Raw genomic sequence first — 23,406 nt, 5'->3', positions numbered from 1 at the left:
TCTTTCATATCCAATTTTATCCTTTTATAGTCTTGACAGGCCAGGATAAATGGAATTAAAGAAAATAGCAGGTTGACTCACCTGTGACTCACACTTTGGAGAGCACATATAGCTGTATCTTCTCAGAAACAGCGCTTACAAATAACAATTCCATGGTTGTTTTCGACACTCAGCCCCGTTTAGGCATGAATGAATTTATGTGACTCATATGAATGACGAACATATCCTGTTGATTGTGCAAATTACCTGTGGTTTTTTTTATCGCCGCCTGGTTTAGAGTACTCATTATCAACGCAGAACATGTTTTCTTGGTGACCATGTGAAGTGCCATTACGTTCTACCTGCTTTTCTACTGTTGTCAAAAGAATAATTCTTTACTTGTATTTGGTTGATTTTTACCTGTGATTCACATAAATCTGTTCACAGGACTATGAGGAAGAGGAGGCTGACGCATTTGATGTGAACCTTACCAAGAACACCCAGGGACTGGGAATCACTATTGCTGGCTATGTTGGAGACAAAAATTCTGGTAAGCAATGGCAGAATAGAAGAACATTTAAATGTGTGTGTGTGTCACATTTATGTTTGACTAAACATACATTTAAGTTGCCATGATTTATATTTTCCTAGCCTATAAACCATGAATGAAATATGTAAAACGAAACCTGTTAGAACACCAAATGGTGTTCTAACCGGTTAGCTCGGAGCACGCAGCATCTAAACTGTTATTTCCTCACATTCTGTATATGATTTATGATGATTTGTGATATGAAATATGCCGAATAACATAGAATTTTAACATCAAACTGAAACGTCCATTGCTCCTCTCCTGGGGTCTTATGATTCATATGTTCCTTATCTCTTTAATCTTTTTTTTTCCACTTTTCACTCACTCCTCAGAACCCTCTGGCATTTTTGTTAAGAGCATAACAAAAGACAGTGCTGTAGATCAAGATGGCCGCGTTCATGTTGGAGACCAGATAATAGCTGTAAGTACCCAAATTATGCTCTTTCTCGCTATTACTGTTTTCTCAGTCTTCACTGGCATGAGGTAAAATATGCAGCGAATGTTTTATATAATCTGTTATAATGATCGCATTTACTCATTTAGTCAATGGAGGGAAATTATCATGAATAATGAATAACTCACAATTAACTGATAGTTCATTAAGTTTTTAGTTTCATCACTGCAGGACATTAACACCGAAGTAGAACTGTGTAATTTCGTGCATCATTTGAACAGGTTTTCCGGGGATTCTTAAAAGTTTGTGGAAAAAAATCAGCCCTTGAAACGTTTTGGAAACAGAGTTAAATAGACACAAGATATTTAACGTGTTTTCCTGCAAGAATGGAAATGTCTATTTCTTCTGTGAAGCCTGCTAGTTCTCATTATAAACATTCTATGTGTTGGTCCTTGAATCTGAAGGAAATTGGCCTGGAAATTCATCAAAAAGTCCTTAAATTGTATTCACGTAACATTAGTTAATGCTGCCCTCTGTTTTCTTAGGTCCTCACAAACTCATGTTTTGTTCTGTTGTGTGTGTGTGTGTGTGTGTGTGTGTGTGTGTGTGTGTGTGTGTGTGTGTGTGTGTGTGTGTGTGTGTGTGTGTGTGTGTGTGTGTGTGTGTGTGTGTGTGTGTGTGTGTGTGTGTGTGTGTGTGTGTGTGTGTGTGTGCTTGATTGAGCTTGAGTGTAAATGATGATGTGCTTTGGGACCCAACTTAAGAGCTTAATAAAACACTTAAATGACTGTGAGTTAAAACGCGTGCAGTGTTTACCTGTCCGAAATGATCCAAACAAATAAAGTCAGTGCTTTAAATATATTGTAATACTCAAGTGCAGCACTCTGTTTCTATGCCTGCTTGTGTTTTGAATCATTTTGACCGATCCTATCTCATTTCACCTCTGTCAAACAAGAATACAGATGGCAATTCAGCACACAGTGTCCCTTGTTTAATCCATGGACTCACAAATGATCGCCCTCTGCAGGTCGATGGTGTTAACATCCAGGGATACACCAATCAACAGGCAGTGGAGGTGCTCAGACACACAGGCCAGACAGTCCATCTTAAGCTGATCCGGCGGGGCTTCAGGCCTGACGAGATCCCCCCCGCCGTGGCCCCCAGCGTCACCGTCTTGCCCCCTTACACCACCATCCCCACCACCACCACCGTCATGAGGGAGCTAGAGCTGGAGAGGAAGAAGGCTGAGGAAGCTGCTCAAGGTAGGAGGGATAAAGTGAGAGGAATTTAATGAGGATAGACAAAAACACATTCCTTGTTACTGTCAAAAAAGGTGTCATTTGATGTGTAAATGTGACTCAGACAGGAGTTTTTATAATGCAGTGACAAGTGACTCCAAATGGAAATTTAGCTGTTATTAATATATTTAAAATACAGAACAAGAACTTTATCCAGCTGCATAAGAAAAACACTAACTCGAGTTATACTCAAATACAGTCCAAATATGGACATCATGATACACTGAGAATGAGAAAGGTGGCCCTTTGTTACATATCTAGTAGGTGTATCCTGCTAGAGAAGGATTTGTTACATTTTTTGCAAACACTTAACACTCGTCTGAATATTGAAAAATTAATTACTTTTTTGCCTGTTAAAAAATATCACATACACCCACATTACTGGCCATCTTTCTCTAATAAGAGAGAAAATGCACTCATTATTAATAATCAATGACAAAGGCCACAAAATATTTTCTCAGACATGTAAATAAAGTTACACACAATTTCTGTAAAGCACTACCCTTTTTGTTGATTATTATATTGCACTGCTTGAATAATGCACTGCCTGGCCTGACCCAACCACCACACTATGGAAATTACCCAGAGCTTTCCATCATGTTGTTTAGACCCTGAATTATATTCAGTAGTGAATCATCCTCATGCCCAACATTTGACAGGAAATCCACACAACTAAGAAACTGACAACTGAGTTACAGCTAAGGCCTGCACGCATGTGCTTGTATCTGTGATGTACTCTCTGTTTTTAAATAACTGTTGTCGTTTTTATTATTCAACATCATAAATGACACCGCATCAAACAAGATAAACTGAGAGCAAACAGAAAGATTCTGGTCTCCAGCTGTACTGACAGGACCTCTGGGCTATTGCAAAAGCAAGAAAAGCAACTTGCATGAGTTGTCAATAGTGATAGATGGAGCTTGAAAGTGATTCGATTTGGCAACAGGAAGTTATAGCCCAGAAACCTGCAGAAAAAAACTAGCAGTAGGCAGACAGAAGAGGCCAGTTTTTTTTCTTGGCTGCTTTAAAATCTGTCAGAAACAAAACAATTACAGATTATAAATGAAGAGGAAAGAGTCCACATCTGTGTATCTCCCTGAACTGTGCGCCATTAGTCGATGAAATGTTGCTTCCCTTCCTTGCTTGTCGGCACCAGAAATACTAGTAAGTCAAACTTACTGTATACACACTTAGATATTGCAAATTGCATAATTAGAACTTAAATGTTAAAACTTTTTATAAAAAGCCTGCAAAAACATAGGTTAACAGTTGTGTCTAAGATGTTATACAGCCCTGACTGTAGCTGTTGTTACAGTGTTAGCTCAGTTAACCATGCAGCTGACTACTGGAACCCAACACAGGAGCATTGGACCACTGGGAGAAAGAGGTTTCTTATGCCCGGGTAGATATCTCTGCAACACAATGCATAGCCGTCTTTGACATAACTTCAAAACTGATATGTCATCACATTCTGTCGATAATTTTAGTTAAATTGTGCTTGATTTGGGCTTTTTTAAGTATTTTCTTCCTTTACTTTACACTATTCCAGTTAAGTTGTCTGGGAAATTAGCCATTAAGAACATTCCTATTGTACAAAGTTGTAATTGGTTATTTAATGGCTGAGACTATAGAAAGAAATTTAACTACTCACTTAAATTGTTGTCAAGTCAGTGTTGGGGTTTGTTGAGTTCCTTTTCAGCATACCACACCAGCTAGTATTAGTTTTATGTTAGCACTTAAAAGTTGTTGTTTTACAGTGTAGACTATGGCTTGCTTGGGTGCGTGGGTAGTAATTTCATGGGTGACTAGTTTGGTGCCCTGTGGAACTCCAAAAACATTAATGAAGTTGTAAAAAAAAAAGTACTGGGTTCATTAAACAGATATTTGAAGTTAAGACAGACCAATTGGGAAATGAGATAGATCTGTCTTCTAAAGTGAAAGTGTATGTTCCAACTATTTGGTGGAAATAAGCAGTAGAGCATCACATAAGAAGACACTTTCCCAAATAAATTCAGCATGTTTATTTGTGTTTTTGGCATGTGTGTGTGCTGTTAGAGGAGACTAGGTGACTTTTTTTCCAGTGGCTATGTGCCTACACTGTCGTGTGTTTGTGCCGCTGCCTGCTTCCGTCCGTCTCACTGCGTGTCTCATTGTGTGTTTACAGTCACCACAGATGAAAAGCCGCTCCAGACAAAGAGTGAAGGATCTGATGTCAGCCCAGCCACGGATCAGCTAACAGAAGACAAACATGGTAGGAGGCTGGGATTCCTCTTTAAGCACACCAGCAGAGATACTGGGCGCACATCTGACAGATAAGGGTCATTGTTGTCAGGACCACACAGACCGGCAAAACACTCTGTAAGGGCAGACTGATGGGTGCTGTTGGACGCTTCACAAATAGTGCAGTAGTTTTAGAATTTCTAATAGGTGCTGATGTTTTTTTTCTTCAAACATTAGAAACTTGCAAATTGTTAGAAATGTGTGTTGCGTTGCTGGGTGTGAATGATTTATAGCAAAAATCAGCTTTTATGTTGTTTTGTATATTGACACAAGTACTTTGTAATGTGTTTTTCAAGCGATGAAGCTAACGCCCTTTGAAGAGGAAGAACTAATGAAGAAGTGGCAAGAAATTCTGGGTCCAAGTAATGAAGTTGTAGTAAGTTTCTTTTTCAAAGGGAATTCCTTTCACTCATGCATCACATTATGCGTAGCAAAACTTGCTTCCTAGGCATTTGCTTTACAATGATTAACAGCTCAAAATTGGTATCTTTAAAGGGAGAATGATGTGAGTCATCAAACAAAAGAGAGTGTTCGTTATAATAATCTCTTATCGTGGCCATACATTCCACATAATTCCTGAGATGTGAGTCCTTGTTTCCATGGCAGGTGGCTCAGGTGGAGAAGTTCAGTGAGAACAGTGGCCTGGGCATCAGTCTGGAAGCCAACAGTGGGCATCATTACATCCGCTCTGTTCTACCTGAGGGACCTGTGGGTCGCTGTGGCAAGCTGTTCAGTGGAGATGAACTGCTCGAGGTATGTGCTCCCATATTTAATTAGCCACAGCTTTGTGTGTTTGATTTCCTATCTTGCCTTTAATACTTGCAGAGGTTCAACTTCCTACATGTATTTAGAAGGGGTTTTTTTTATGGGGCAGTCATGGACAAGCTGTTTTGATATACTATATATGCACAAACTTCAATGTGCATAGATTGTCTATCATAGGGCCTCAGTGATTAGCCACAAAGCAAAAACAGTATGTTAGGTGTCAGGATGTTGAATTTCAGCCACCAGAACTGATTGAATTTAACTATAACACCCTGTCCTAACTACATGTGAGTGTCCAACAAACCCAACTCTGCGGTCCCAGTTTTTCTCAGTTTGTGTCTTTTCATTTTCCAAAACTTTACTGCTCCGCTGAACAACTCTTAAAGGCCACTGTACGTTACCTGCCAAACACTGAAATGGCAAATAGACAAAGTTAACAACTAGTGGGTGTACATAGTGGAACATTTAGCAGGTAATGAGCCAGGTAGATCCCTCAGGAGTTAGTGGAGACCAGACCAGAGCTAATGGGAGAGTTGAATATTGGACTTTTCAGGTGGCCAGAGACAAGACTCAAAATAAAAACGATGTGCTAACACATTTGTCACCACAACTTTATAACATGAAAATATGTCAGTGTTGAGTTTACAACTTGTTCCAGTGACCTTACTGGAAAATTCACAAGAAATCAGGTAACGCTGCTTTAACATTTTCTGTCACAGGTCAATGGTATATCCCTAATTGGTGAGACCCACAAGGAAGTAGTCAGAATCTTGAAGGAGCTTCCACTGTGTGTATACATGACATGCTGTAGGCCAGCCCCTCACCTGCAGACTGACATGGATGCAGTTCAACCAGAGTCAGAGGCTTTGGTCACAGCACCTGAATTAAAGGTACTACATTTGCATTGCTATACATTAGAATATTCAGATTTTAGCTAGATTTCTTTGATTATAGTATACAATATACGTTTTTCTTGAATGTATCTTCTCCTCCTAGGCTAAAAACAGCCGGGCAGTAGCACTTTCAGAGCATTGCAGCAGATGATGCATATGAGTACAGTCAGACTCCCTCCATCTCTTTGACATGCAGTAATGAATCATGAAAATGTTTCCCCGCCCCTGCATATAAGCAAGGGAATATGATTGGAGAGCAATACTCTTTAGTTCCTCCTCCTCCTTTATAGCCCATCAACCGCTATTAGCTTAGCCCCGGCTGTCAATCGCTCCATTGGCTTTCCATGTTGCCAACCATGATGGATTAAGACTTAGCGATAAGCAGGGGAGTCGGAAAGTTTATTAAGACCAATTCTGGTAATACCTCAGCAGCAGTAGCCAACAACATTTGCTCGAGATATGAGACATCAAAAGCAGCTTCCCTTTGGGGGAAAGGGATTTCATCTCTCCAGCTTTATCTATGATAATGTAATAAGGCCCCAGCATCCCAAAGATTTTCCCCTTTTATCCGCTGCCAGAAAACCGAGCCAGAAACACAACTGGAGGGAAGCAGCCTCTGGGTTGGGAGTAAAAGCGAGGAAGGCATACTGTTACATAGAGATTTTGGGTTTTTCCTCCTCAGAAACAAATAGACCTGAGCGGCGTACTGGTTGCTGAAGACTCAGAGGTGAACACAGCAACAGCGACACAGGATAATGTGACAGAGGAAGCGATAGGATCCCCTTTGGCGATGTGGGAGTTGGAGATCCAGAATATCGAGCTTGAAAAGGGAGAAGGGGGATTGGGATTCAGCATTCTGGACTACCAGGTGGGAAATCTTCCTCGGACTTTATAATGAATTAGACAACTGTTTTTGTTATTCTTAACGGTAATGTATTTGTACTTTTATAGATGTTGTTACAGTTTATTTCTATCATAAACTTATGAGGCAGTAAGTTATGTTGCCATGAAAGCCGTACTTAACATTCATAGTTAAAATCTGATACATTTTTCGCATATTGTTTTTTTCCATCTGCATTTGATATTATTTCCACAAAAATTAAGCCTTTGATTTTTATATTAGTCTAAGTTTACCTGCTGACCTCTTCTCACTGAATTTTACTGGACTGTCTCCGCCATAGGACCCACTGGACCCTGCCAAGACAGTGATCGTGATTCGCTCTCTGGTCCCCAACGGCGTAGCGGAGCAGGATGGCAGACTGCTGCCAGGAGACCGACTCATGTACGTTAACGCCACCAACCTGGAGAATGCCAGCCTGGAGGATGCTGTCCAGGCCTTGAAGGGGGCCATGCTCGGCAAGGTCCAGATAGGAGTAGCCAAACCTCTGCCTGTAAGCATGAGAATAAGTATTCTTGCTTTCTTTCTTTGCCTTGAACCTGTGAATATTAAAGGTAGATTCTGAATTGAGCTGGGGTTAGGTTTTACTAAGCGTTTTATACGTACTGCTTTGGAAATGTGTTCAGCATGTCAGGCATTTGTCACTGCATGTGTGTGAGGTTGCGAGTCAGACGATCTTCATGTCATGTGTCTCAGTTTCCATTCATGAGGGTTCAGCTTACGAGGGCTTGAATTTTTCATGCGGGAAAAAGAGTGGAGGTAGCCTGGATGGTTTAGCATTCCACCCAATGTTCTTTCAGAGGAGGCGACCTGCCTAAAATACTCTGTGCCCTTTGTTTCATATTATTATATTATTGAATTTTCCACAAGCGCAGACCCCTTTGAACATTTAAACACATCAGGGCACCTGTCAAAATATTGGGTCCATCCATGGGTTCATCGCTCCAGGCACCTGTACTCTTTGTACAGGACATTTCTCTCTGCAAAACTGCTCCGCATTCTTTCGGCTTTAGAGATGCTTTTCTCTTGTATTGAATCTGCCGTTGGATTACACAGTGAGACCTCTGGGCTGCCAAGGTTAGCTGGATTACAGAGCTGTAGGAAGCCTCTGTGGAGTTATCCAACTCTCCTGCAGGACGAGAATTGTTCTTCTGAGGGGTATTTTGTTGTATTGCTTCACAAAATTGAGTCTGACAAGTGTAATCCTCCAATATGCCTTCATGCTTTTCTAAGACCGGTCTCGGCTGCGTGCTACACAAAATCAATATCGGGAGCTCTTACTAAAGAATAAACGTGTGAAATGTGAGGGAGATGTTCTGTTAATTCTAAAAAAGTCATGAATCTGCCTTTTTGAGGAATTTCTCTGCTTGAACGCTTTTGCACCAAGATCAATATTTAACTCTAGAATAGTATCTTAAAAAGTCTCAATAACTCCTAACATCTTTTCCTATTCCATACTAATTTATTTGTACTTGATTTGGTCACAAACAATAAATCAAGAAAAGAAATTCACATAAAGCTGGAGACACTGAAAGAATTTCTCCACTTTCCTAGGGAATATGTGGATATTCCCACTCTCCACACCCATATGGTGAGCAGGAAATAACTCCATCATCCACCATCCATTCATTTGACTTCAACAGTATTTTGGTTGAAGAAGGCGAGGAAGAAGGACTGACTGAGGGCATCGTTTACCGAGCAGAGCCTGCATTGGTCAGTTAGCTTTTGGGAAAAACTGAAAAATCAACCAGAACATCCTGAAAAATGGAAACAAATTGTACATCAGATGTTATATTTTGCTCATGTCTAATTTTACCAACAGAGGTCTGTTGTTTGTAATCATGCAGCAGTTGTAAATAGACGCAATTAAGTAAGGGTTATGTTCTTGTTATATCTGCAGTACGGACGCCCTGAGAGGAAAGTGACACAAGGAAATGGTTTATCCTGAGTGTTTGTCTTTGTAATACCCACTTGGGCCACCAAAGGCTAAAATGCAGCAATACCCCATTTCTAAATAGTGTTTAGACATTTTTCCATTTGCCTCTCATGGCTTCCGTACCGCAGTATTTTGTAGTTAGATAAGCTTACCATTAGAGACGCTAGGGTCATAGAATATCTTTGTAAATTCAACTATCTGTCAGTGGATAGGACAAAACTGCTCAACAATAAAGGCACGCTTTATGTCCCAGTTGGTCATACTACTTCCATTTATTATCACAGATTGACACCAGCGAAGCAGACCTGTCTGATGAAAAGGTGTTAGATCACACTTTCTCTGGGATGGAGGACGACACTTTCCAGGCGTCCATGATTGCTCTTCACGGAAGCACCTGCAGCGCCGACCTGGATTACCTGCACTCATCTACACCCAAGGTAAGCAACCTTTTTTCATTATATGGCAACAATCAAAACCAAAAATGACTCCCTCATTTTATTAAACATTACTGCAACACTAACTGCTCTTTGTCACAACCAGCTGTACAGCATGTAGTCATTGTTCTTTGTCTTTTGTTATCGAGAGCCAAAATGTCATGAGAAATGTTTGTTATTCTTTGTTGAGGCAGTAACATTACTAACTCATATGAAGATTGTAGCTGCGGCTGCTTTTGTTGCTCAGGGTGCCTCAAGAACAGCAATTCCCCAAATGGATATTAAATTATAAGGAAAATAAACAAAGAAGAGCAAGGGGCACACAAGCTGTTTTCTTAGGGGTATGTGTGTGCTTCCAGTTTCCCCAGAGGTCACAGCTGACCTTATTTGTTGGGCCTTCCTAAGAAATTCATGTTATAATAGGCAGCCGAGAGGGACAGACATGCGCCCGTTTAACTTGGGGGCCTTCCTAGTGAGGGATTTCACAAAACAGATTTCAAATGTTTGTTTGAGGTCAGACAGCTCGTTCTTTTCATGATGATGAACACATTTTCCCCCAAAGCTTAGAAAGAGGCAACAAGTGTGTTGATAAATCTCAGATCTGCTTTAGTGACATTAAATGCCGGAGCAGCTTTTCAGACTTGCGGAGCAGTATCTAAGATGGTATTTTTTAAGGAGCATGGTTGTGATGGTTTAGTCTTTCTGATCCACACCTGTTTATGGAACTACAACATGAAGGTCAACTGGGTGTTGGGTCCACCAAGACAACCTTCCAAGCCACTGTCAATGAAGCAGTGACGGCTCTTTTTCTCATGCGCATCGCTTATGGATTACAGTTGTGCTTGCACTGTCCAAAACCAGACCAAAATATATTGAATTCCTTTTTTTTGGCACTTTAATGGTATCTCTGCACTAAGGAGGACTGTGCCCTTTTGAAGTAATATGACCAATTAGATGAATTCACCAGACCAAACCAGGCCAACATTATCATTTATTGCTATGAAATAGATACAAAGTTTCCTTCATGGCATCTTGAGCTTAATTCTGCTATGCCTGGAGCGTGACAGTTAAAGTTTAATATTTGATATTTGCGTTTATGATGATGGTTTAATGTCATATGAAATAAATTTTAACAGACGCCAAAGGAGTGTTTTAGAAAACTGCCACATTCTGCCCTCATATAAAAAGAAGAAAACCTTTTGTTTGTATCGTCTACCTCTCTCATAATCTCTGCACGCCATAATAGTGACTTTTTACAACTGTCTAATGGTGTGAATTTACTATAGACATACCATATAATATAGATATTATACCATAATATACTGTTGTCTTAAAACATACAGAAATATATGACAAACTATGACTTTTTATAGTATAGTGTAGGCACCCTGCCTTCCTTTGTAAAGAGTCCAGTTCAAGCCATATTTGTTACCTTATTAGAATGAAACCTCCTTTTTCTTGCTTTACTCTTCTCCTCTTGTCTGCTTCCTGAGTCCCACTTGTACCACATATTAGCATATTTTAACTTTTTTTTTTACTAAAGATTTAGACTTCTGTTCTGGCTCCCAAAGGGAGATTCATCACTACTCAGTCTGGTTCTAATAATGTCTTAAATGCTGTTATAATAAAACTATATCTGTGCATGGCAAGCTCAAGATCACCAGTAATTCTTGCTGTCCTCTATTGGCCACTGATGGCTTTTCTATGGCTCATTACAAGGAGGGCAGGATGGCGACTGAGCAAGATGAATCCCCCCGTTGGGCAATTGTCTCACTAACAGAGTGGAACGTTCATTCAGCTGCTGTGCTTTGTTTTACCGCAGCTGACAGCTCGCCTGGACTTGCTGGAGGAACATCCCCACTTTGCGACACCATCCGGCCTCACTGACAACACTGAAGCAATCTCTCCGGAGAAGTCTTTCACTCCTTCGAGTTTTAGAGGTCACGTCCCGGATTTTAATGCCATACTGAGCAGTTCTGATCAGTACCTGGCAGAGCACTCGACCAAGGAGGAACCAGTGGAGAGCTCAAACTCGTACAGCCCGTTTGCAGAATTAGGGACCCGATCAAATATCCCAGAAGAACCTGTGGAATCTCTCCACTATCAGAAGGAGCCGGCCTTGTCTTTTGGAGATATTGGAGACATAAAGATTTTGATGAAGGTAAAATAAGCAAGCTACTAACAAACCATAGATCTTGAGTATTTAACATATTATTAATCCGTGGAAGTATAAGATGAGCAATGAGTATTAGTGACTGGCATACAGTGAACAACATCAAGGTGAATTATGACAACTAGAAAAAATCATCATCCTTGAACTTCTTCTAGAATTTCTGAAGATAATTTCTAACCTCTCTCCCTTCTGTTGTGAGACTCCTTTCAAATTTTATACAAAGTTCGAAGCATATTTGTATTGAATTCCCACAACCCATTCACGGCCCCCACATTTTCTCGAGAGACCACTGCTTTGTTTGGAATCCTGCCTTGTATTTTCATTTACTTTCACAAATAACTGTGTTGAATTATCGCCCTGAAGGACGAGGACGCTGGTGTGAAAGAATCCGCAGAAGACGGTGACAAGGAAGCGCTGACCTCAGGGAGCAATTTTGAAAGGACTATCACAGTTGTCAAGGGCAACTCCAGCCTTGGTTCGTGTTAATTTCTTAACATTCTTTTATTTGTTTTTTATTTATTTATGCATTTTCGCCATAGCCTTCACAGAAGTGTAAATGAGTTTGCGGTACTGAAAGGCGTGTTGGCCTTTCACTTCTGTGTCATGTTTTATGAATGCCAGATTTGAAGTGAAATGATAGAAAAGATTTTTTGGCTGTTTTCCAGTTTGAAAGGGTAATTTCATTGCTATACCGGGTATTTGCATTTCAAAACCTGCCCATGGGACTGCAGTTGAGCTCAGAGAATACCAAGTTTTAACTTCTAAAAAAAAATAGGTGTTATGAATTGTAATCCTGAGTGCCACATTGAAAATGAAACTACCTCATTTTGCTTTTTTAGGCACCCTTTGAAGGGTTCCATTTCCTGTGTGATTCAAAAATTCCGCTAAATACGTTTGGGTCTTCCAAAGACGAACACACTGATGTGATTTTTATGATCTTTGCAAAAGAACCCCTGTACACTGTGCTGTAAGAGAGTAGAGCGTTTTAGATTTATTATCTATGAATATATTATGCCACACTCTGAAGTTATTCCCTTGAGAATGAAGTGAACACCAAATCTGCGAATACTGTGAGAGTTTGCTGTTCTGAACTGATTTATTTAAGGTTGAATTTATCAGTGAAACTATATAGTTCTGTCGCATTTTATTTAGAATAGAGTTTAGGTTTTGTTCTTTTAATTGAGGGGTTCAGTTTTAAGTCTTCAGTGATTGCCCTTAAATGTTAAGGCAAGGCAAGGCAAGGCAAGTTTATTTGTATAGCACAATTCAGACACAAGGCAACTCAAAGTACTATACAGGCGCATAAGAATTACATTAAAAGCATTTTAAAACAGGTTGAGAAATAGGAAAGTAGGCTAAAATGGAAACATTACATTAAAAGCATTTAAAATACATTAAAACAAAACATGTGCAGTTCAAAGCCTTAAAATTGCTTCAGTGAAAGGCAGTGGCAAACAGAAAGGTTTTCAGCCTTGATTTAAAAGAGGTGAGAGTTGGAGCAGACCTGCAGTTTTCTGGAAGTTTGTTCCAAATATGTGGCGCATAATAACTGAACGCTGCTTCTCCATGTCTAGTTTTGACTCTAAGGACTGAAAAAGGTTTAAACTGTTATTAATTCAATTCAAAAGCCCCAATTAGTGTGTTTCAAGTGTTTCTTATAATCTACCACAAAGGGATGACAGTGAGCGCCATGAAAGATGGTCTGGGAATGCTGATCCGCAGTATAATCCATGGTGGGTCGATAAGCCGTGATGGACGTCTTGGTGTCGGTGATCTCATCCTGGCCATCAATGGGGAGCCCACAGCCAACCTGACCAACGCTCAGGCTCGGGCCATGCTTAGAAGACACTCGCTCATTGGTCCAGACCTGGGGTAAGATACTGTGATTGGACAGCAATAACCTAGAGCTGGTAGAAGTAGTATTAGGAGTGAGAATCTCAAGGCAGCTCATAACTTGATTTGAATTCAGAGGGCTACAATGGCCTAAATCTTTTATTTCCACTTCTCTCACTGTGTGATTACTTGCTACTAGCATATTCGCAATGATCAATAATTAAAATAAATGAATTCACTTTTATTATCTTTGTTCCCGCTCAGCCATCCTCACAAACTCAAGAGGCAGCCTGGCTTCGGACTGTAACATGATCAATTTGTTTTTAAATTTTGTTTCTATTGCGTGAGACATTCCTCCTCACAGTGTAGTTGTTTAACACCATTCTGAAGATAAATAACATTCCAGTTCGCATTAGCAATTATACATTGAGAAGAATTTGGGTCATTAGTTGTATAGCTGTGTTTTCGGATTCTTTCTTATACAGACATAATTTGGATTTCTATACCAAGGTCTTTTGATATTGTTTATGCTATTCAAAAAATGAATGGTGGTGAGATATTCAGAATTTCTTAGCGTAACTATGGAAACAAGCTGAGCTGCCTTGTATCTTTGCAAGTCACGGCCGAGGGGTGTACCACAAGGTCCTACCTCAGTGACATCCGGATTGCTTAAATGCAAACAATATTTGTTTATGTATTCTATGTATCAAATCTTTGTTTTGAAGCATTTAATATTAGTATTTGTACTTCTAATGTTCATAATGTTTTGAGTTTTGTTTGTTTTTTATAAGGAGGAGAAGTTGTAATTTAACTAAACCTTGAAAGCTTTTCTAAACCCCAATCAGATCAAATCTAAAGTGGTATTAAGTGATTCTAAAAGCAAAATAAGCCAACAGTAAGTGAATTCTGTTATTGCTGCCAAAGTCATGTTTAATTAAAGGAGTCACCATTACTTCCACCATTTAAGGGAAAATTGGTTGTGGTATTTCACAAGTTCTGCTTGCTGATCTAAACTTGGCAGTTTGTTAGCTTCTGTGCATAAAAGCCAACTCTCCAAATTCTAGATCTGCTTGTGCACCTGAGGACGATCTGTGCCCATTTTATGTGTGAGTATGACTAACTTCCACGCCGGCGGTGTTTTTTCGGCAAGAAGCTGCCACCTCGTTTTTCCCTTCCTCTCGTTCCCTCCATCTGCTGCCGAGGCTTCATCGCAGTCTGTTTGAGAGCTTTATCCAGACACAGAATTAGAAAGTCGGATTAATTTAGTCACGTCTCAGACCAATGATAACAGCAAAATATAAAGGTTTTTGGAATTTAATTGGTGAAGATGCTGTTCTTAATATCATTCAGATGCCTTGATTAACATTATAATTATGCCGTGACACTGCACTCCATTAACCAACACATTTTAAATTTGCCTAGTCGCAACAAAACTTAAAATGGTGTCAGTACATCTCCTAATACACATGGTAAAATAATATCTGGATAAACCTTGGCTGACTGCATCACTTACTGACTGTTCTTACACTTGCTGCAACTTCTTTCTTTTAATTCTGTGACTAACATCTTCAATTATCACCTGGATTTTCATACCATTTACATCCCACTTTTCTAACTCACTGTTTTCACATGAATCGTTGGTATTTAAGCGCCATCATGTCTCTCACTGCATGTTGTCATGTCCTTAATGATCCCACTCATCCATTTCATTATTTCACAGGAATTCTTTTTCCTCTCTTCCTGCATGTGTATAAACCAAATCAACCCATCTGTTGGGGATCTGTCAGCTCCACTCGAATGTGTTATTGTGCCCTTCAGAAACAACTTCACTGTGAATTGTTTGGAAGTGGGGCTTTAAGTGGGTGTCAGCGAGCCTTCGGTTCATTTCTCAACATGAATTAGTAACCAGCTCATGAATCAAATGATTGATACGGCCCTCAGATTTGTCACATGTTCATCACAAAGTAGCTGATAGAAGACTTGATTTGCTCAGACATTTATGAAGGCAAACATCTGTTTTGATCAATCAGACGTGAAGGGCCTATATTGAAAAATAGCATCTGACCTTGGCCTGGAAAATGCATTTCAGATATTACAGCTCAGTGTTGCTCCAGTCTTGTGCTTGCTTACAGGTATATTTGCTAGATAAAAAAACATGCTTTGAATTTAAAACAGCAGATTTAAAAGAAGGTCTTTTTTAATGAAAAGTGACGACTATCAAACCTGTTTGCATCCACAAGCCAGTTCTTCTCTGTTTTTTGGTAAATGATCATGCGAGTTCATAGTGAGCAGGAACATAATTACCACTGAGGTGGGAAATTGAGTTTCTAAAAATAAGGAACGCCAAATAGTTTGCGTCAAGAAGTGTTTGACTCATTTCCGTGCTTGTGTGTGTGTGTGTGTGTGTGTGTGTGTGTCTAGCATTACATATGTTCCAGCAGAGTATCTGGAGGAGTACAAGGCCAGCTTGGAGCAGACTAAAGATGATGTCTTTCCAGAGACGGCTCCAGTCCCAGTCCCAATCGCAGTTCCAGTCCTAAAGTAAGTCCTCGCATTCTGCCACTTACTTTTGTCCTGTAATAACACTTACTGACAAGTGATTGCCCTGTTGAGGTTCCTTGTAAACAAACCAGTTATGTTTGCATTCAGTGTATCTCACCAAAACACACTGTGTATCTGTGACGTCTTGCAAACATGTATTTTCTCTCAGAAAACACTGCACAGCTGTGGTTGTGGATTTTCTGCGCTTCTTGTGTCCAAATATATTTTGTGCCCACCAGCGTTTTTTTTCCCAGTTGTGCCCAATGAGTAGACATTGTATGCGGCAGCAAGTGGCTGCCTAGAGAAAAAGCTCAGAGCGCTTCCAGTTGAAAATATATGAACTTCTCAGAAAGGCGCTGGGTAGTAGCTGGGGCAGAACTCGTTATCCGTCACCCTGGTAACCAAGAAATGAGAGGAGAAGCTTGCATTATCTCTCCTGCCTCCTCTTGTGTTGTAAGCTTTGTGTTAGCTGTGTAGTCAACCCTCTGTAAACACAGCATTAAGTTACCCAGCTAATTTTTTTTTCTTCTATATTTATCTATTTAGAGATATTCCTAACCTGCCTGAACGGGAAGATGGAGAGGGAGAGGAGAGTGCCACCTACAGCAACTGGAACCAACCCAGGAAGTGAGTACACCTTGTATCTATGCTTCTAATCTAATTTCGTCAATGTGTCCATGACAGACATGGTTTGAAAAACTTATATGTTCTGTCCAGCATGCAATAAAAGTTATAAGGGACTTGCAGTATCAGATCAGGAACAGAATCACAGCTCTGAGGTGAAGAATGTCCAAATCAAACATGCTGATGTTAGTGCCCTCCTCAGAGTGGAGCTCTTCCGAGCGACAGGCAAGTCCCTGGGTATCAGCATTGTCGGGGGTCGAGGGATGGGCAGCCGGCTGAGCAATGGAGAGGTGATGAGGGGCATTTTTATCAAGCACATCCTGGAGGACAGTCCTGCCGGACAGAACGGGACCCTGAAGACCGGAGACAGGATCGTAGAGGTGAGGGAACACGTCAGATCACAGACATGTTTTTGTGCAAGGTTTTAATTAATCAGAAGACTCCTTTTCAGACTAATAGCTTAATCCAGTGTTATTTTATCTGAGTCTGATTTTCTGAAAGATTTTAGATGCCTGACAGTCTTTCCTCTGATATCTCCCTGACAGGTGGATGGAGTAGACCTAAGAGATGCTAGTCACGAGGAGGCTGTCGAGGCCATACGCAGGGCAGGCAACCCTGTCTCCTTCTTAGTCCAGAGTATTATCCACAGGCCCAGGGTAAGTCTGTATTACTGTCAAACCAATTGCTAGTAAATACCTTATCACCTAAAGGTCACAATTTCCTCACCTCAAGTAAAAGTTTAGTGTATCTGCACAGGCCATTCAGGGCACTTTCAAAAACTAAACTGTACGATACACAACCCCTGTACTATCTGGTTTGCTTTTGAACATTGAAAGAAAGTCATTTTGAAATCTTTCCTGAGAGCAACATCAAACCCAGCGTGGCATATTAAATATATTAGCAAGTTTTAACCTCTAAGTGCGACACTCATTGAAAATCACTGTATCGACAACATCGTTTGTTGTTTGAAAGTGCCCTCAGGCTTTTAAAGCATGACTAAGTAGTTTCCTGCTGGGGCTGCTACTGGCTTGGCTCCAGTGTTAGATCTCTCATAGTCAGTGACTTTTCATGCATTGTTATCTGTGAGATATTCCCACATGCTTTCCTGAACGTTGTGGTTACTCATTAAGCCTCGTAGCAACTCATAATGTAATGTAGCACAAGCAGGGGAAGGACACGATGAGGGGCAAGAAGTCATGTTTTTGGAGCATCACTCTGAAATATCCTGACGTATCATAGATTATAATTCAATATTTTTAAAACTACATAGGGTTGTCTCAGTCACATAAATCCCAACATGGCGTCTAAAATCCATTGTATGCCAAACGCCCCGCACCAGACAACAGACAGACAAAGTTACCAATTAGCTGCTAGTAGCTTAACTTTAGCCAGGAGTGGATGAAGACCAATAACAGAGCTTGATTGAGAGACCCCTAGCAACAGAAATGACATACTTTGCATTGAAGCTAACCATCTGCTGCTGGCTGTAGCTTCACATATAGCATACAAACTAATTAGCAATATTTTTCCAAAATGTCCAAAAAATGTCCCCATGTTTGTTTAGCTTCATTTTTAACTACAGTTACTGCATTATGAGTTGCCTCAAAACCTGCATCTCTGTTCCTCTGCACGCACTGCTCTCCCAGCCTGAGTCAATATATAGCCCAGCTCCATCACCTGGTGTTCAGACACACACCACCGCTTTCACATGCATGCCACATCCCACCTGTCAGGTAATCTGTCTTTCCCTTTTTGTCTCTCTCATTTCTATTGCATCAGCTATCCATCACAGTTAATCTCGGTTGCATTATCTCTCCTGACTCCTCTTTCTTTCTGTCTCTCACACTGTTTGCTGAGTCTTTCTTCTTAACTGCATCTTTGACTTTGACGTACACATAATGTGCGTATTGACGGAAATGAAGACAAACTGGAATCGGAGATTCCTTCTGGGAGAAGAAAAGAACTGAGGCTTTATTTTGATATCCAGACAATCTCAGTCTATTTTCTGCAACCGTAACAATGACGTGACCTACAATGATGTGTTTAATCAAAAGGTTCAGCGAATGGTTAAATCAATTTTGTCACCAGCACTACCGAGTATTTTAGAAGACGTCTCTGCTGAAGCTGTGCTAGGCTGACATTCAATACACATCCAGACTAGACTCTTAATGTAATTTAACCACGGGGTTATTGAAATGTCTTTGCTGTATCTAATAAAAGAACTCATCAAATAAACAATAGGAAAACAAATAAGGAAATCATTCGTACCTCTGTGGCTACACAGCTGTCAAAATATACTCCAGACTGCTTCTACCCAGCAGAGTGGAACAGGTAAACATTAGAAAGAAGACATGTTTTCAGTTTACTATAACATCTATGATATTGAGTTGCAGCTCCGCTAAAATTCTAAGAATGGACTGAATAGTTTCAAAAACATTATTTTGATTGGCTGATATATTTCTAAGTGCTCTAGGCAGGTCAGTCATGCCGTTTTTAAATGCAGCCACCTAGAGAGTATAATAGCACATCCTTGCTGTTTCCCTTTAAGTTTCAAATCCTTCTCTTGTAAGCGGTGAATAATCTCCAGCTAGCCTGGAGGAATCTTTGAAACATTTTGTTAAAATATTTCAGAGAAAGAGGCTTTGCTGTGATTTTTTTCTCTCTCGTTTTTGATGTAGAGGGAACCGGCTGTCCTAAAGGAAGCGGTTTGCTTTAATGGTTCCTCATTTGAATAAAACCTGAGGTGCCTCTGTCCTCCACACACAGTCCCCCCCTCTTTCATTCCTCTCCCAGACGGCCTCCGATTCAATTTTGTCAGAAATGCTCAGCCGTCATATTAAATATTCGTCATGTTGTCAGCTTGTTGGTCCTGTGTGTTGCTTTTAGAAGCCGCCCCTGCCCTTTCCGCAGCTAAAAAGCCACCGCGGGTCAAGCCTCTGCTGCACTAATCAAACCTGCTTAGCGCCTGCCCTCCCTCAGGTTAGAGAAGCTACCCTGTGTTTTTGTCTGCCTGCTCGTGTAGGAGTGTCTTTCACTTGACCCTCTGACTTGTACAAATTGTGTTAACGATGACATGAGTGAAGGAGATGGTGAAAGAAAGTCTGCATGCGTTTGTGCGGAGTGTTGGGTTAAAGATTGAAAATGAATTGGCTTCATTCTGCATGCAGGTTTGCCACATATTATTCAGAGTCAAGAGGGGGCAATGTGTAAGATATGGTCTGACATAAAAACGTGTATGCGAGGAGCGAGTTTGCTGCTTAGAACAACAAGTACAAAATGTCAAAAAAGGAAATGTTTTCATGACGAAACAGAAAAATACAACCATATGCCTTCTGATCGCAAGACAAGCTTAACTGCCTTTTTAAGGCATCAGAAAACACACTTCAAACTTGACATAAAACTCACCAAAGGTCTTGATTTGTCTTTACACAGTCACCTCTGGATTTGGTCCAAATAAATCCTCAATCTGCCAAGTTAGATCTGAAAATATTTCTGCTCTACACACCATTTTTTACCCACTGCTGAGGCCCGACTCTTTGGCTCCACTGCTGCTTCACCTCTCCCCTGTCCCCGCCTACAGTGTCTTGTCCGCTGTATAGCACCTCTTTTGCCTACGCTGACAAAGACTGACTCTATAGAGTTAATACTGTAGGGCCACTAGCTCCACGGCTAATGGAGCAAGTTAGCTAACAGCAGCTAGCTGGGGAGTTTTGCTGTAGTCAAAGATAGCTACAACAAAGACTCTGCTGATGTGCTCCCCAGCCATATCTTAAACGTTGCCCCTTTAATTGTTCCAGATACCAAAACTTTATTTTCCTTTATGGTTAATCTCTATTGTCACACAGTTAAGTTATTATCCTTACCTTTGAGCTCTCTTTTGTCTTCTGTATACGTGTGTGCTGTACGTCTATATTGAATCTATACTTTTCCCTCATCTATGAGCATGTATCACCTTATTTATTTCTCTCCTCCTGTGCTTTGCTGCGTCCCTCTGTCGCACCAAACAAGAAGTAAAATCATAGCAGAGGCTTTTACTTTAAGTGCATTTTATTTTCCTCCTGTCCTCGGCTTTGAAAGCCCAATTTTCCCAATTATCCCTCAAACGTTGTCCCGAGTGCCTCACTGCCAATGTAAACAAGACAACTTGATGCGACAGTCGGCACTCAACACAGACACTCACACTTTCTGGCGAAATCTTTAAGGCTCGATCGTTGCAGATAAATGGTCGAGCTTGGATCGGGATGTGGTGGTGGACACCCTTTTTCAGTCTCCACATAAATGTGTTGGCGTGGTTGCACGTGTGTGTGTGTGCGCCTTTGTTCTGAGTCTGGCTTAGCCAAGCGTCAAGTTAATTGAAGAAAACTAATCTTTTCTGTATTTAAGAATGTGGATTTTTCCTCAGTTGCAACATTTATAAACAGATGGTTTTCCAAGATACAGCATATGGTGCGTGAGAGCGGTTTTTGCCATTCAGAACACTTGTGACTTTGTATGAACTTATTAATATTTATGGGATTACTGGATTATGATACACTATCTTGGTGACACTGAGGTGAATATTATGAATTTGTTCCCTCATTTGTGAGTGATTGACCTTCATGTCCGTCTTATACGAAGCAGTCATCGATAACAGACTCCAGCGAGGAGAGAGCCGCGGCCATGACTAAGGACAGCAAGGACAAGGTTGGTGTTTCCAATTACCCTCCACCGCAACTTGTACTAGTGCTTTGTATTTGTCGTCTTCTCACAGTCAACTTTCAAAAAGCGTTACTCACCGCAGGAGGAGTTTGAAATAAACAGTTTTTAACATTTTCACCATGAACACCATGAGATATGTTATCAAACGCACCACTGGCATATGTCTGTCAATAGATGTGGGTGTCAGAAATGTGTTGTCTTCTAAAGTTGTTGGCCTTTGTCTCTTCTCTGTAGGAGGGTGACAGTCACAGTAGACTTTTCCTCCGCCTCTCCCCAACTAACCCTTTCACTCCTACCCCGTTTAAGGTTTGTGGGTCTCTGTGTTGTGCCTTCCACTTCCCGCTCTGTGTGTGCTTGTACAGATACGTCGATATAAACTGCGATGCAGTTCAAGTATTGAGAATACAATACATGCTGTACCTGCACACACTTTACACGTCCTAACATCTCCTTCATCCGTCTGCAATCCTTGGTGTGTTTTTGTGAAATCATATTTTGTCTTTTGCTTTTTGTCACTAAAAATAACAGAATCCCTTTAATGGTCCACAAAAGCAAATTTGAGATTTTTTGTCTAATCTGTTGTTTGTACATGTATTTAAAAATAAATTTGTTGCGCTTGATTTTCAGGTAAGTGTTCATATGAATGTCTTATGGGTGATTTGATTTTAAGTACTAATTTAATGATATGTAATTACATTATTTTCGAGTCTGTCAGCAGCATTTGTCTGTAACGCAAGGCTGCATCGAAAGAAGGCTGATTGACCTAGTTTTTCGAGCCACCGGCATTGTTATGGAACCATAATTATTTCTGAGCCTAAAACTAACATATCCTGCTAAAACAGATGAAGTTGTTAGCGCAAACCAAGCATATGCCTTCTGTTGATCACTTCAGCTCTCATGTGCCTTCCTTTGTCTATTCACACTTACATCAAGTTGATTCAAGCATTAACGCGCAGATACCGCCTTCGTCTTTCTAATAAACTATTTTCAAACTCCATCTGTGGCGTGACAGCTAGCGAAGCGTGAAGCGGCGAAGGCATCTCCCACCAGCACTGTCCTCCTCCTGCCAGTGGTGCCCCATGTGGGAGAGACTGATACAGACACGCTGACAGAGATTCCTGGCAGACCTGCTGAGGCGGAGGAGGAGGTGGTGGAGGAGGAGGAGGAGGTGGAGGATGAGTTTGGATACAGCTGGAGTGAGTTCATGTTTCTCTATTTCTACAGGGCACAATTATATATTCTGTTAGAAACAATGGTAAAATATTTATTTTGTAGTATTTTTTGTGATTGGTTTGTTGAATTTCTCACGGGCCTGAGTATATTCTGGCAGTACATACTCCTGGAAGATCCCCTTAATAGAATCAATTCATAGCAGGGTATCAGCAGATCTTCAAAATGTCTTTACAGGCCTTGTTCTCAGAGGAAAAGTAGGTCCCCAGAACACTGTTTGAAGCTAGAAAGGTGGCAGGGTCCGCCATATATAAACAAAGTAAAACAGTATGAAATTGTGTCCTTTAAGTTCAGTTTGTTTATTCAGTTCATTAAGTCATGAAAACAGAGAGAAATATATGTAGATATATATTCAAATTATAATTGACTTAAAAAAATTACACCCAGCCCTAATCTGCATCTTTCCTGCTGCGTTTCTTTTTTGAGGTTTTAAAAGTGGGATTTTTTAAAAGACTATATGTATGTATACTATATATTCATGCCCTGACTGTAGCGTGCTTTATCCCCTAACTGCCACTAGAGGTCCCCCAAGTTGCATGTTGGTCTCCCTTGCTCATAAATCCACCCCGAGCCTGCAATAAAAGAGCACTGATTCACATGCTCGAGGTGGTCGCACCTCAGCAGAACCTGAAGGACTCAGTGTCCCAATTAAGCCATTAGTATCCTGTAGATGTCAACTGTAGGATCGGCTCCACGTGCAAGGAGAACAAGGTCACATTCAGTCAGTCACATTTAGCTCAGGGAACCAGCATAAAGGACAGACTTCCAGCCTGCAAACACCTGGGACTGTGGTGAATATATATGTGTGTGTGTGTGTGTGTGTTAGAGAGTGTGCCCGTCC

At 40.7% G+C, this 23,406-nt stretch overlaps 1 protein-coding gene across 14 annotated transcripts in view; it reads left to right on the top strand.

Annotated features, from left to right (window-relative positions):
* Positions 1-23,406, top strand: part of mpdz (multiple PDZ domain crumbs cell polarity complex component) — a 53,129-nt gene that overhangs the window by 17,762 nt on the left and 11,961 nt on the right. For 4 of the 14 annotated variants that reach the window (XM_084344841.1, XM_084344843.1, XM_084344835.1 and 1 more), the window contains exons 9-32: positions 427-529; positions 901-989; positions 1,990-2,224; positions 4,425-4,511; positions 4,837-4,916; positions 5,147-5,293; positions 6,025-6,195; positions 6,881-7,066; positions 7,380-7,589; positions 8,651-8,809; positions 9,317-9,469; positions 11,289-11,627; positions 12,003-12,114; positions 13,313-13,511; positions 14,537-14,578; positions 15,894-16,013; positions 16,560-16,640; positions 16,840-17,017; positions 17,183-17,293; positions 18,284-18,370; positions 19,524-19,616; positions 21,255-21,320; positions 21,570-21,641; positions 22,348-22,531. In XM_084344841.1, coding sequence (XP_084200967.1) covers positions 427-529; positions 901-989; positions 1,990-2,224; positions 4,425-4,511; positions 4,837-4,916; positions 5,147-5,293; positions 6,025-6,195; positions 6,881-7,066; positions 7,380-7,589; positions 8,651-8,809; positions 9,317-9,469; positions 11,289-11,627; positions 12,003-12,114; positions 13,313-13,511; positions 14,537-14,578; positions 15,894-16,013; positions 16,560-16,640; positions 16,840-17,017; positions 17,183-17,293; positions 18,284-18,370; positions 19,524-19,616; positions 21,255-21,320; positions 21,570-21,641; positions 22,348-22,531 — 3,304 coding nt within the window. The remainder of the gene's footprint in view (positions 1-426; positions 530-900; positions 990-1,989; positions 2,225-4,424; positions 4,512-4,836; positions 4,917-5,146; positions 5,294-6,024; positions 6,196-6,880; positions 7,067-7,379; positions 7,590-8,650; positions 8,810-9,316; positions 9,470-11,288; positions 11,628-12,002; positions 12,115-13,312; positions 13,512-14,536; positions 14,579-15,893; positions 16,014-16,559; positions 16,641-16,839; positions 17,018-17,182; positions 17,294-18,283; positions 18,371-19,523; positions 19,617-21,254; positions 21,321-21,569; positions 21,642-22,347; positions 22,532-23,406) is intronic. The other 10 variants (XM_084344842.1, XM_084344846.1, XM_084344845.1 and 7 more) reach the window with 10 other exon arrangements.

Source organism: Pagrus pagrus (genome assembly GCF_965226575.1).
Source record: "Pagrus pagrus genome assembly, chromosome: 22".
NCBI lineage: Eukaryota > Metazoa > Chordata > Actinopteri > Spariformes > Sparidae > Pagrus > Pagrus pagrus.
This window is presented reverse-complemented; position numbering and strand designations above follow the sequence as displayed.